The sequence below is a fragment of the Opisthorchis viverrini genome (genome assembly GCF_000715545.1).
Source record: "Opisthorchis viverrini unplaced genomic scaffold opera_v5_125, whole genome shotgun sequence".
Taxonomy (NCBI): Eukaryota; Metazoa; Platyhelminthes; class Trematoda; order Opisthorchiida; family Opisthorchiidae; genus Opisthorchis; species Opisthorchis viverrini.
Window position 1 is genome coordinate 217,234 of NW_008751786.1, and position 13,202 is coordinate 230,435.

Here is a 13,202-nt window from a genome sequence, read left to right on the forward strand (position 1 = left end):
GGCCAGGTTTCTGATCCATATAGTAATATGGAGCGTACCGCAGCATTGTAAACTCGACCCTTGACAGAGAAGCTGATGTCACGCCAAGGCCTATGGAGTGAGTGCTCACTTGTGATTGGTCAGATTGTTTTGGAACTCCACTACCAAGACAATCACGATCGTTCTCACCGGTGGCAATATACCAGTAGTAAACAACCTTGAGGAAAGAGAAGAAGTGGGAACTTAGTGCACAAAACCCTGTTTCTGGGGAAAAGAGTCCAATGTAAGGAGTCAACATCTTCCAACAAATAAGCACATCTGAAGCTAGACGCCATCAGCAGAATTGAGCTCACATTTTGCTGGACCTAAACCCAGCGCAAAATGGCACGTACCCTTTGGTTGGCTACCACAACATACCTGTCACTGGGGTCGGAATGGAAAGTGGCACGTCGGTAATTGGACGGGCGCGGTACATGTCCGAAGCACCACAATCGCATGAATTTTATTTGTTGCTCCACGGATTGTGATTAGTCACATGGGGTCCACTAATGCATCACTTTGTTGCGAACACTCCCACTACACTATAAAGATTATCAGATTTTCGAAAACGGCCAAGATCATAAAATCAATTTCACAAGTTGAGATAAATTTTTCTGTGATGGTTCACTTGTACACACCGTTCTTTGGTTTCTCGAATGCAAGTTTGTAAGTAATACGCGCACTGAATTGCTCTGCCACTGTACAATCGTCTGGTGCGCAGTTGCAAAGATACATGAAACCAGTCAGTATATTCATGTCTTGATCATTGATATGCTCTTCTTTCCAGTCTTGTCGGTTCATGTGAATTGATGGCCACACCCTCCGTTCAACACATCCAGGCGAGTAATTGGGGAGTCGTATCTCGGACTGTGCTTGTTTGCTCTGAGACTACTCATCCTATAGCTTTTGTCTCCCACCGACCTCATTTGTGTGCCTGATGAGTATGCGGTCGCTGGCTGTGCGGCTTTCGAATCTCCTCTATCCTCGCCCGCCACCATACCGGTTATCCTTGTATCCAACGATGCTTTCTTTGTTCGCTCCCCCCTCTTTCTCATTGTTTGTCCGTATCTTGGTGCACTACTGCGATATTTTTCTCTGCTTCACTTATTTTTCATGCATTGTAGTAACTTTTATTGGACATCAAAATATACTCGTATTACGTGACGACCATCTGAGTGCTGTTTTCTTTCTAAACATGCCGCTTGAGTTCTACCCATCCGTTCTGCCCAACTTTTTGTTGCCAATTGGGCTTGTTGCCCAGTCTGGGATGTGATGTAGCACTGTGTACATTCGATTGGTTGATTACTTATCGGAACACTTCTTGATTGTATTAGGGCTGCGGAAAAGCTTGTCGCCTTATTCACATCATTACAGTCTAAGTGTTTTCGAAAACTGGATTAATTGCTTTTAAAAGAGCTTGATTTCCAGTTTGTTCGACGAGCATTTATCTGCCTCGATTACTTCGTTGTCAGCTGGTCTCGGAGTTGGGTTGGCTAGCATATCTTGGAAGGTTCCAACGAATATTCCAAAGTGAGCGTGAATTACCAATCGGTTCTCGATTGTTCACTCATATTTCAAATTAGACGGAGGTCATCAGCATCTCTTAAGGGGGGTTGCACGAGGGCTGGGATACTGCCAGGTTGCCCAAGCCTAGACAGGGGAATCTACCTAGCACGGACTATCTGTTCGATATGGCGATTGACAACCCGATAGTAACGTAAGTAACGTTCAGCTGTAACACCTTTTCGGTGCCTAGCTCCTGTGTCATCCGAAGGAAGCACGAGAGCTGGGATACTGCCAGGTTGCCCAAGCCTAGACAGGGGAAGTCGAGTGGCAGAGGTCGGGTTCGAACTACGGACCATCCGGTCAGTAAATTCACGCTCTAACCAATTGAGCCATCTCGCTCTTTGACAACCCGATACAGGAAATCTAGGCTTGTCCTCTGGAAATACTACTCTGTCATGACGTTGACTTCCCAGTGCACTGTGGTGAACGTCACCGATCATGAAACTGAAGAGGAGTGGGACTCAGAAGTCAAAGGAGGTGAAAACGGACTGTAAGCCCTTGCTTCACCTAAGCCTGGATTTTATAATGTTTTGTTAGTTTAAAAAGAACCACTGACCGCATCTCTTATTAGCATTTCTATGCAACAGACAATCGAAGGCTGCTCTGACGTCTAAGGTGTGTAGCATTCGAGGAGAGGACGAAGAGTTGGCCTACACAACCGTGGCCGGTGCCGAAACCAACCGTTATGCCCATCCTCGAAGGACTGTCTACAAAGAATGACAAGCTGTCAACCTAAATGTAACTGAAATCAGGTTTATCGCACGATACTTGCTGTAGATACGGGCAGGCTTTTGAACGTTCTAAAGCGATTCCTATTTCGGAAGCGCGTCCTGGCTGCTAAGCCACCAGTTCCTTGTTCCCTCAAATTCATGCTTCAAGAAGCTGCCAATCCCCTTATGTTGACCATCAGGCGTCTGAGGGTTGAATAGAATGCACATAGACCCGTTGACGCTTATTCCTCTGACTTCAATCACAACTCTCCATTCTGATAGCATACACTGCACCTCCCATGTGTGTCCAGCATTATTTAACTGTACACTGTGATGAGCGTTGGTTACGACGGAGGGTTGTTTCGTGAGCCCGATTGAGTTGGAGCCGTCGGAACACAGCAACCACCTTGCACCAAACAATGCTTGTTCCGAGTCAGCACAAGCGGTCCTGTGCGAGCGGCACTCCTGTACACTGCCGTCGTCTATAGTTATTTGCGATATGATAAATGTGGCACGAATTAGTGTCGTACATCCGAATAAGCACAATCGGTCCTCTGCGAACGGTACTCCTGTACGCTGCCCTCATCTACAGTTGTTTGTGATACGATAAATGTGGCACGAATTAGTGTCGTACAGGAATGATGCCAGGTAGCTGAGTGATACTGAAAATCTTTAGAGGCGCGTTCAGATCTTTTCCGATCAGCTGTGACACCCCTTCGGTGCCTAGCTGCCATGCTACCCGAAGGAAGCATGCGTTCTGAGCTACTTCCAGGTTGCCCAGTCCTAGTTGATAGCTATCGAAGTGCCGTGATTGGGTTCGAACCACGAACTTTCCGGTCAGGATGTTCGCGCCTGAAGCACTCAGCTGTTTGAAGTTCAGATTCTCATCTGGAACCACACTAGGCGCTCTCCACAAAAGTTTGTGTAGTCTTAGGTCGAATTCCCTTTAGGCTTTTGCTGGACCCCTGGAATGCGGATACCACAAATATCGTCCGTAGGTCACGTGCCCGTAGTAGGGCACACTTTTTCCTGTTACACATTTCCAACACTTAAGTGATGACGTTTGTTTGATCGATTACAGTGCAAGAACAAACCGAGGGTGTCCCCCCGAAAGCTCCGCTAGAATGTAATGATAGTATCTTTTTCACCGAGTAGATGTGCGCCCATCAAGTTGTGTTATGTGCTTGTGTTGTCGTACCAAGCTTTCAGCACGTGGGTCTGTAACTGTTAGGCGAAACGTGTTTCCCCGTCCCTACCTGTGACTGGCTTACTTTGGCCATTGTGCGTGTGGCGGCGTGCGTGTCGCCTGGATATTCAATGACACGGGTAACATATTTGTTCCGTGTGTATTTGCGGCATTTTGCTAGATTGTATTCACATTGTTCTCGTTTGAAACTAAGTTATGGCACGCGTCCCCATTTCGGATGTTGATACATACGATCATGGAAACTAACATCAGACGGGCGTCTTGCGAGCATCTGCGGTATACTTTATTTGTTATAGCATGAGGAGGATCACTAGGTTGGAAACAGGCGAGGAGCCATAAAGAAGTGCACAATGTCGTGAAGCACTTTTTTCACGTTTGATAAAGGGTATTCTGTCCAAGCGGGCGAGATGGTCCAAGTGGTTAGAGCGCGAATTTATTGACCGGAAGGTCCGTGGTTTGAACCGGACCTCTGCCTCTCGAATTCCCCTGTCTAGGTATGGGCAACCTGGGAGTATCCTAGCCCTTGTGCTTCCTTCGGATAGCACGGCACCAGAAGGGTGTTACAGCTGAACCATTTTTTATTCTGTCCAAGCATTCCGATTTCTGTAATTCTCATCCTCGTTTCACTCAGCGGTCCTACCGAACAATCGGTCCACCTCATAGTGGATCCATCCCACAGGTTGCTTGAGCCTTTCCCATATTGAATCGTCAGTTGAGGAGGCTTTTAGCTGTATAGCGTGGCGTGAATGACTTGTTTGGGGGATAGGGGCACTATATCTTGTTTGATCGCAATATGTATCAGCTGCTCGTGGTTGAATGATAAAGTGATTGGCTAGTAGCCTGGAGGTTCGTGATAGGTANGCTGAGTGATACTGACAATCTTTAGAGGCGCGTTCAGATCTTTTCCGATCAGCTGTGACACCCCTTCGGTGCCTAGCTGCCATGCTACCCGAAGGAAGCATGCGTTCTGAGCTACTTCCAGGTTGCCCAGTCCTAGTTGATAGCTATCGAAGTGCCGTGATTGGGTTCGAACCACGAACTTTCCGGTCAGGATGTTCGCGCCTGAAGCACTCAGCTGTTTGAAGTTCAGATTCTCATCTGGAACGACACTAGGCGCTCTCCACAAAAGTTTGTGTAGTCTTAGGTCGAATTCCCTTTAGGCTTTTGCTGGACCCCTGGAATGCGGATACCACAAATATCGTCCGTAGGTCACGTGCCCGTAGTAGGGCACACTTTTTCCTGTTACACATTTCCAACACTTAAGTGATGACGTTTGTTTGATCGATTACAGTGCAAGAACAAACCGAGGGTGTCCCCCCGAAAGCTCCGCTAGAATGTAATGATAGTATCTTTTTCACCGAGTAGATGTGCGGCCATCAAGTTGTGTTATGTGCTTGTGTTGTCGTACCAAGTTTTCAGCACGTGGGTCTGTAACTGTTAGGTGAAACGCGTTTCCCCCCTCTCTACCTGCGGCTGGCTTACTTTGGCCATTGTGCGTGTGGCGGCGTGCGTGTCGCCTGGATATTCAATGACACGGGTAACATATTTGTTCCGTGTGTATTTGCGGCATTTTGCTAGATTGTATTCACATTGTTCTCGTTTGAAACTAAGTTATGGCACGCGTCCCCATTTCGGATGTTGATACATACGATCATGGAAACTAACATCAGACGGGCGTCTTGCGAGCATCTGCGGTATACTTTATTTGTTATAGCATGAGGAGGATCACTAGGTTGGAAACAGGCGAGGAGCCATAAAGAAGTGCACAATGTCGTGAAGCACTTTTTTCACGTTTGATAAAGGGTATTCTGTCCAAGCGGGCGAGATGGTCCAAGTGGTTAGAGCGCGAATTTATTGACCGGAAGGTCCGTGGTTTGAACCGGACCTCTGCCTCTCGAATTCCCCTGTCTAGGTATGGGCAACCTGGGAGTATCCTAGCCCTTGTGCTTCCTTCGGATAGCATGGCACCAGAAGGATGTTACAGCTGAACCATTTTTTATTCTGTCCAAGCATTCCGATTTCTGTAATTCTCATCCTCGTTTCACTCAGCGGTCCTACCGAACAATCGGTCCACCTCATAGGGGATCCATCCCACAGGTTGCTTGAGCCTTTCCCATATTGAATCGTCAGTTGAGGAGGCTTTTAGCTGTATAGCGTGGCGTGAATGACTTGTTTGGGGGATAGGGGCACTATATCTTGTTTGATCGCAATATGTATCAGCTGCTCGTGGTTGAATGATAAAGTGATTGGCTAGTAGCCTGGAGGTTCGTGATAGGTACACTGTTGGTCATTCCCGATGAGGTTGAAACGGCCGTGCGGTTTTCATAAAGGAAACTACTCACAAGGTTGCTGAAAACTGTTCGACAGCCCACCCTTCTTGGGGCTCATCAGGTAGGCGCGGTCCCCGAGTTTCCGTCAACCTTATGTTCTACCTGAACCCAAATTGAACTGATTTCGACAAATACAATCATTGGCAAATCAATTCGGTTTTCATGGGGGACTCAAGTGAATCTCCCGTTTATGATGTTCTTCAACTGAATATGCTGCACCAAGGTTGAAACAACCGTGCAGTTCTCACCTTCACTTAACAGATGAAGTTTTGATTGAAGTACGAAACTGTGTTTCTTATTAGAATAAGATCGCATATTTTTCCTTCTGAGTTGCATGTCAGGTGTTGCTGAAAGTGTAAATCCCCATATCAACGAGTCTCAGACCGGCGATTTGGTCCACTCCGTGCCGTCTTCCGTGAATGTAATTCTCCGGGACATAGCACTCCCCTAATTTGTGATCTTAGACGTTACCATTTCGATTGACGATAACCGGAAGCTTTAGGTTATCAGGGTTGGTTAGCGCCAGTTCGACTTCAACGTGGTATCATCCAGCCCCATGCTGTCTAACCTGCGTGATTGCTAAATATCTTTACGAATTCCTACGTGGAATTTTCGCGATGTCTTTTTTTCGTGCACTGATCGAAGGTCATCTTAGAGTTGATTTCACCACAACAGCGGCAATCAGCTGATGTACTACTGCGTTGGAACGAACACCGTTGTAGTGGGTATGTTACTAAGTCCTTGTGAGTACAATCGAAGTAGCATAGATCGAAGGCACTGAGGAAAACTGCTCCAGTTAGAAGCACGTGACAGTAAGGGGTCCTTGATATGTTGATACCTGCTAGATGTAATGGTGCTCTTGGGAAGCACCAGTAACTAGCTGGACCTCGTCAAAAACAATAGTGCATTGTTTTAGTCCTCGTTGAAGTTCAGACAGGTCTTAAGAAGTCTAGTGGCCCATCGAGTTGAACCAAGTGGTAAGAGCGCGAATTTACTGACCGGAATCGAATCCGACCTCTGCCCCCCGACTTCCCCTGTCTAGGCTGGGCAACCTGGCACTATCCCAGTATCATGCTTCCTTCTGGTGACATGGCAGTTAGGCACCGAAAGGGTGCTACAGCTGAAAGTAAAAAAAGTGACCTACCGCAATCAATCACTGCGACGAAACGTTGGCAGCAGGGAACTGAGGAAACAACCATCAACTGTCCGGCGAGGACAGGTATATTTCTGCCGGAGTTATGGAATGAAGAAGCGGTTATTGACTGGACTGGACAGCTTGACGAAATTTACTGTGAACCAATCTCGCCCCTGTAAGCACACCGATCGATTCCTATTGGTCGATTTTGAAAAAAAAAACCAATGTTTCTCCCTGTGCCGTTACGATTTTCGTTCTCAGTAATACCCACCTGTCCTGCAAACCCTATACGATTTTCGGTCGCAGTAATACCCACCTGTCCTGCAAACCCTAACTACGTGTTAGACAAGTTTCCACTCCATTTCCGTTACAACGAACCGGTTTAGCAGTTCGCTGAAACACAGCTGTGCGGTGTTGTACCGCACCGACTGTACGGTTATATTTATAGTGGAAAGATGACCGCCTTTGATAGAATTCGTTATGTGCTGCGATGTTACGCTGATGGGTTTCGATTGCTTTTTTCTCACACCTACACATCTAGGGCCAGTTGTTTTTTTTTCAATGTTCGTTTTTTTCAGCAGGTAGCATGCAAATGCGAACCACCTGCCAGCTTCGCTTCGGCCAAATATCGATTATTTCCCTCGTGGTCGCCGAAAAAATCTGCGATCTCAGTGGATCGATGGTCGTATGACGAGATTAGAATGAAGTAGATACGTAGTGAACACATTACAGAATCCAGTCTTTCTTCAACCATGCAAAGAGGAAGCATCTTTTGGGGTTTGCAAACTGATTCCTTACTGGGACTCCCACCCTCTCATGACAACTACCATTTGTGCGGACCGTCGCTGGCGGGTACTACGTTCGATTAACGAAACTTAATCATTTGCGTTTTTTTTGTAGCTTGTGTTAGAATTAGGAAAAAGTGCTTCATTTCGAGTGGAGCTAAGACAAAGGGAACCTTTTCAGATCGATCACATCCTTGATTTGCAACAAGAACTCGGCGGTAGCTAGAACGGCTGAGCAGGCCCACAGCATTGCGATGCCTTAGGGGTACCACAAATTTTCTTCTAAGCGTCTTTAAGCACATGTGAGTGTTGACATAAATAGCTGGAAAAAGTGATGTTCCGTCCAATCGACAATTTCCCGTATTGGATCCCCTACGGGAATGGAGCGTATACAGAAGATACAGAACTTTATCGAACGCTTCGCTGAGGTCTACGCTGTCAAAATTAAGTATACCGTTAATTGTTGACTTTTGTTTATTTCTCGCAGGCGAGACGGCAGTTGTTGACACATGATCGATGCTTGCAGAAGCCTTGTTGTACCGCGGAAATGGAGCTCGATTCCTCAAACGACAGGAGCACTTGTTTGATGGGGTATTACGTAACTCGTTTATAGTTTTAGCAGGACGGAAGCCTACAGGAATATGTTGGTATCTTCTCCGGTTCGACACTGGTAATCTTCTAGTCGCTGGAAGGGGGAAAGTGATCAAGTGGACGGCGGAAAATCCGATTAATCAAGTAGGTGGTGACATCAGGTGACGGGTACGAAACCCTGTCGTCATGCCTGTCCGTAGGCATGAGCGAATGTCGTCGGTAGGATCCTCGAACGTTCATCTGCTGAAAAAAATCGTTCAGCTGTAACACCCTTTCGGTGCCTAACTGCCATCCCAGCAGAAGCAAGCACGAGGGTTGGGGTACTGCCAGGTTGCCAAAGCCCAGACAGGAGAAGTCGAGAGGCAGAGGTCGGGTTCGAACCACGGACCTTGTGGTCAGTAAATTCGCGCTCTAACCATATCATCTGTTGTCCCAAATACAATTCTGTGGGGCAGGGGTGGAGGGTTTAAACCGAAACCAGAATACTTTTGAACGTGGGTACGTCATACCACGGATTCCCCAGATTAGCAGTCAATGAATACTGCAGATACTCGCTACTCATCACGGTAGTCCTCGCTGACCACCATCCTTGGGCAGATTATGTTCTAGACGTTCATGAAGCTGGCTCTTCTTCACAGAGGAGAATGTCAAAGGGACGGGGAGGGAATAATCACTCAGTAGACGAACTTCCTCTTAAATCCTCACTCTTCGGGGAAATCCTCGAGGCTAACGGTGAACGCTGGTGTGGGATCTAACACAATGAGCTTCCACATCGACCGTTAACGTTTAGCGGGCCTAATTGATGTGACAGCCAGTCCTGTGTATGGTGTTAACTAATACATACAATACACTAGGGAATAGATAATGAACTGATTACGCTCAGTTTTGCAAAAAGCGGCCAATATAGTTCTCCGTTTGCTTATCTGATTCCTGGAATCCGATACACAAGCTGGCTCTTTGGATACGTGGTTTGTCACAACAAGGCTTGTGTGCGACGAGCAACAGAGTACTATAGTATACGTGTGTGTGTGTGAATGCAAGTGTACGAGGGTGCGCATGTATTCTTGTATACACCAACCATAAAAAGTGGAAAATGTTTAAAACCGATTGACAAGTCATCGTCTCAGGGGACGGGGGGTTGTAACGAGTCCGAACGTCTCTGAAACATCCATAAGAACCATGTATAGTAACCGGGGAAATGGTTAGACTACCGAAAATCCCGTTATGGAACAAGTGATTGAGAATACCACAAACTCGTTACTTGCTACTTATCGGAATTCAAATCAAAACCATGAAGTAGGATGACCGTACGAGAAAGACGTATTTTGCCTTATTAATGAAAAAAAAACAGTTGGCCGAAACGTGGCGGCTCCAGTGACCCTATTACAGTGAACCCACTATAGAGAGATTGAAGCAGAGGCCGAAGATCAACGTCGTTAATGTTTCACTTGTAATGAGCGTTTTTTCTTGTGTACCATCGCATAACCGTCACTTCCGTGTGTTACTTCGCTCCAGCCAGTCTGTCTCAATAAGCAGAAGTGAAAAAGTTGGAAAATTATTGTAGAAACGCTAACCAGACCATTAACCCCCGAAAATTCACCCACTACACTACTCATAAGGTTGCTGAAAACTCTTCAACAGCCCACCACCGGTTTCGCCCTTCTTGGGGCTCGTCACTCTCAAACTTTCCATCGATTCTATGTTTTCTTATTCGATTTGCTTCAGTTGACGGCGATCGATGCACCTGTGAGTACTTTCCAAAGGTGCGTCAGGCTTATCAGACGTCATATGGTGTCATTACAGGTGAAAGTTAGTTACCTACGTGCCGTTGACGATGACATCACAGAGATTGCACACACTCACATCTGTTCTAGTGGAGTTTAGCCGTATTTTTATGAGTCACTGATTATGAAAATTCGTCATGGCCAAAATCCACGTTCGTCGAATAAGACTTCACTGTGGAAGTTTCGTGGAAAGTGTGCAGAGTTCTGGCTAGTGACACCTGGTATCCACATACAATGTGTCATCTCTACTCTTCTGCACCACACTTTTCCACGTTTGGTTCACTTTTCTCCAAAGGTTCGCAAGTATGATACAGTTAGTCAAGCTGTTTCGTCCTTGTGCATTTTTCGTATCTGAATAACTCATGATTCGATGCGTGGTATGACGATTCATGAAAGGAAACCATCATGAGGGGGGCGGGTATATCTGTCCATGGGGTAATCCCTTTTCAGAAGATTCTCTTCAGAGTGAGAGAAGTAACTGGTTGTTTTATGTATTTAGGCCATCGTGCAAGATTTTGTATTTCGATGACTGTTTTTCACCCGTATCATGGAGTTTTAAAAGATTCCATCATCATGCTTTTGGCCAGCGCTTCCAGTGTCCTCGCTGCCAGCTCCGCGGTTACATGTGTCATTCGTCACCAGTTGGGTGTACACTCCTCGCCCACCTGCGGGGAGGACCGAGTCACCCGAATAAAGTCAGTTGCTAACGTACCCGTCACTACCATTTGACTGCAGCGTCTGCCCATTCGGTTTTTTCAAACGCGGTAGGTTGGGTGGAAGTACATGTGTGTTCTACCTGCTGTGTTGATGCAAGCTATCTCGTGTCCTAATATACCAGTACGTTCTTGCGTCACATTGGGCGGAACAGTGCTCCACACGTATTGTCGCGAATTCGGGCTGTGCATAGTGACTAACCAAAACGTGCCATAAATCTTGTCCCGAAGTGACTTGTGTGGTTTGTGGGTCAGTGCACCTTGTTCAATCTTTTTTTTCCAAGTGGTCAGCGGATTTCGCGTCCACCATTAAACCAAAGCAACTGTAGGTTGGCTGTGTCAACATCTCGTGTGCACGGCGAGAATTTGATATAATGCGTTTCGGATGAAAACGAATAAAGCATGACTTTGGAAAGTCTGTTTTCTTCCCTAAGGTCATTGACAAGCTTTGGAAGCATTCATGACCAGTGAATGCATATAAAGTCAGCAACTTTCCACAGAATACTTCGTTGTACGAGATTGTCTACTTCCGGTTGTAACCGTTTCCGTGACGAATGAAGACATGCAGACTATCCAACCCCATTAGGTTATCCATCCTGGGTTCGGATGCGTCTTCGCCAATGCTCAATATCTTCAAGGATCTACTTCAGTTTTAATCCCCCCCCCCCACCCTCATTGTCCTCCAACCCTTGGCAGATTCAGGACAATGACCACTTGTCATTTCTCCATCTAACACTTAGTTCACTGTCATTCCCACACCTTCAGAATTTTATCGGATTCTTTATCGTTACTTTTCTCATCACTGATGACGTAGGAAGTCAGTTCCAAACCACAGCCTAAAAATGAGACCCGATATTATCCTGGTGGATATAGAGGCGTGTGATATTGGTCCGGTTGAATACTACTACTGGAGGTATCCATTAGTAATCCAGATAAGGTATTTCCCCATCTGATGCGTCATCAACGCCTAATCAGGTTCTGTTCTTGCAACAGCGAGCATTAGTACCTTTCCCGATCTTGGTTATTAATAACAGGTTTCTCGTTAACGCTGCTGCATTGCGGGTCAAACGCTCCGCTACTTTCCTTAGTTCAGACAGGATAAAACACGCTGAGACACAAGAAAATATCTCTGTGCAATTTTGTCCACGCTGAAAATCTGTTTTGTCTGCTACTCCAAACGAGTGTCCACAATGCTTTCTTCCCACTCCACTGCGACATTAATTTTTGATATCTGGAGCTGTTGAATCCGAGTTTTACACGAAGGTTCATACGTTCTCCGAAATTTTCAGCCAGCGACAGAATTTGACATGTTTTTCCACTGCGTGGTCGGAATTTTTTGACGTGCTTTCACCAGATGTCTCCTTTAGAGTAAAGGTATCTTCTCCCATGGATAATTCCTCTACAATCACTTGCGCCTTCATTCTGTTGCTTCTTGATATCTCCCTCGTTTTGAACTGTATCTATCACCATACGTGACCTCAATGGGATCTTTTCCAGATAAGCCCCTCCAAAAATTAAGTCCCGCAGCCCGAAAAAGATCAGAAAAAAGCGGACAGGAAGTTTGTCCTTTTAGTTTTAGTGAGGAGGGTGAAATTGGGACATGTCCTTAATAATAAGTCCCGCGCCCGAAAAAGATCAGAAAAAAGCGGACAGGAAGTTTGTCCTTTTAGTTTTAGTGAGGAGGGTGAAATTGGGACATGTCCCTAATAATTCTCATGAAAAGGTCCGTTTTTCGGTACCTTTGTCTCCAAACGAACTAACACGAGTAGCTGTCTTGTAGACGTGTCAAGGGGGTTCGATGGTTTGTGTGTAAGCTCCAGTGGTTAGACCCACAAAGTTTTCGGTATGATTAACTGTTTAATGAGTATAATTTATGTCAACCGTCGTTTCAATTCCTTGGTATGATGCCCACATATCGGAGATGATGATTGAGCCGGGAGCGTTGCAGTCCTGGATCGTGTCCACCAAAGTGGCCACAGTTCGATCTGGCACTGCATACATGAACACCTGTTTAGTTTCCCGGCAGATCCCTCCGAAAATCCACTGCTGGGAAAGGACTCGCCCTGCGTGGTTTTTACGGCGAGATATTAGCGTTTCATCGATCTCGACGTGTAGACCTGGGCCGCCGATAACTGTTGGAGTCTACAAAAACCGCCAGGCGCAAACTTCGCTAGGGAAATTCTTCAACAGCGGTCGTGTGGCTAATAGATAATTCCTCTGAGTAGAATTTGATTTTTGCCAAATTTTTGGACCAGCAATAAATGAATAGAATTGCTGTCCTAAATTCCATCCTAGACCGCTCCAGCCAAGTTTCCTTTCGAAGACCGATTTCTTGCTGACACTGTCGGGCATTACACCTTCAT

At 46.2% G+C, this 13,202-nt stretch overlaps 1 protein-coding gene across 1 annotated transcript in view; it reads left to right on the plus strand.

Moving 5' to 3' along the window:
- T265_06326 (hypothetical protein) overlaps positions 1 to 5,948 on the plus strand; it is a gene marked incomplete at both ends in the record, with an annotated part of 32,407 nt that extends 26,459 nt beyond the window's left edge. The window contains 9 exon segments of the mRNA XM_009171559.1: positions 922 to 1,141; positions 1,627 to 1,735; positions 1,751 to 1,883; positions 1,914 to 2,051; positions 2,973 to 3,161; positions 3,886 to 4,026; positions 4,390 to 4,578; positions 5,304 to 5,444; positions 5,832 to 5,948. Of these exon segments, the coding sequence (XP_009169823.1) occupies positions 922 to 1,141; positions 1,627 to 1,735; positions 1,751 to 1,883; positions 1,914 to 2,051; positions 2,973 to 3,161; positions 3,886 to 4,026; positions 4,390 to 4,578; positions 5,304 to 5,444; positions 5,832 to 5,948 (1,377 nt within the window).
- Positions 5,949 to 13,202: the final 7,254 nt, after the last annotated feature.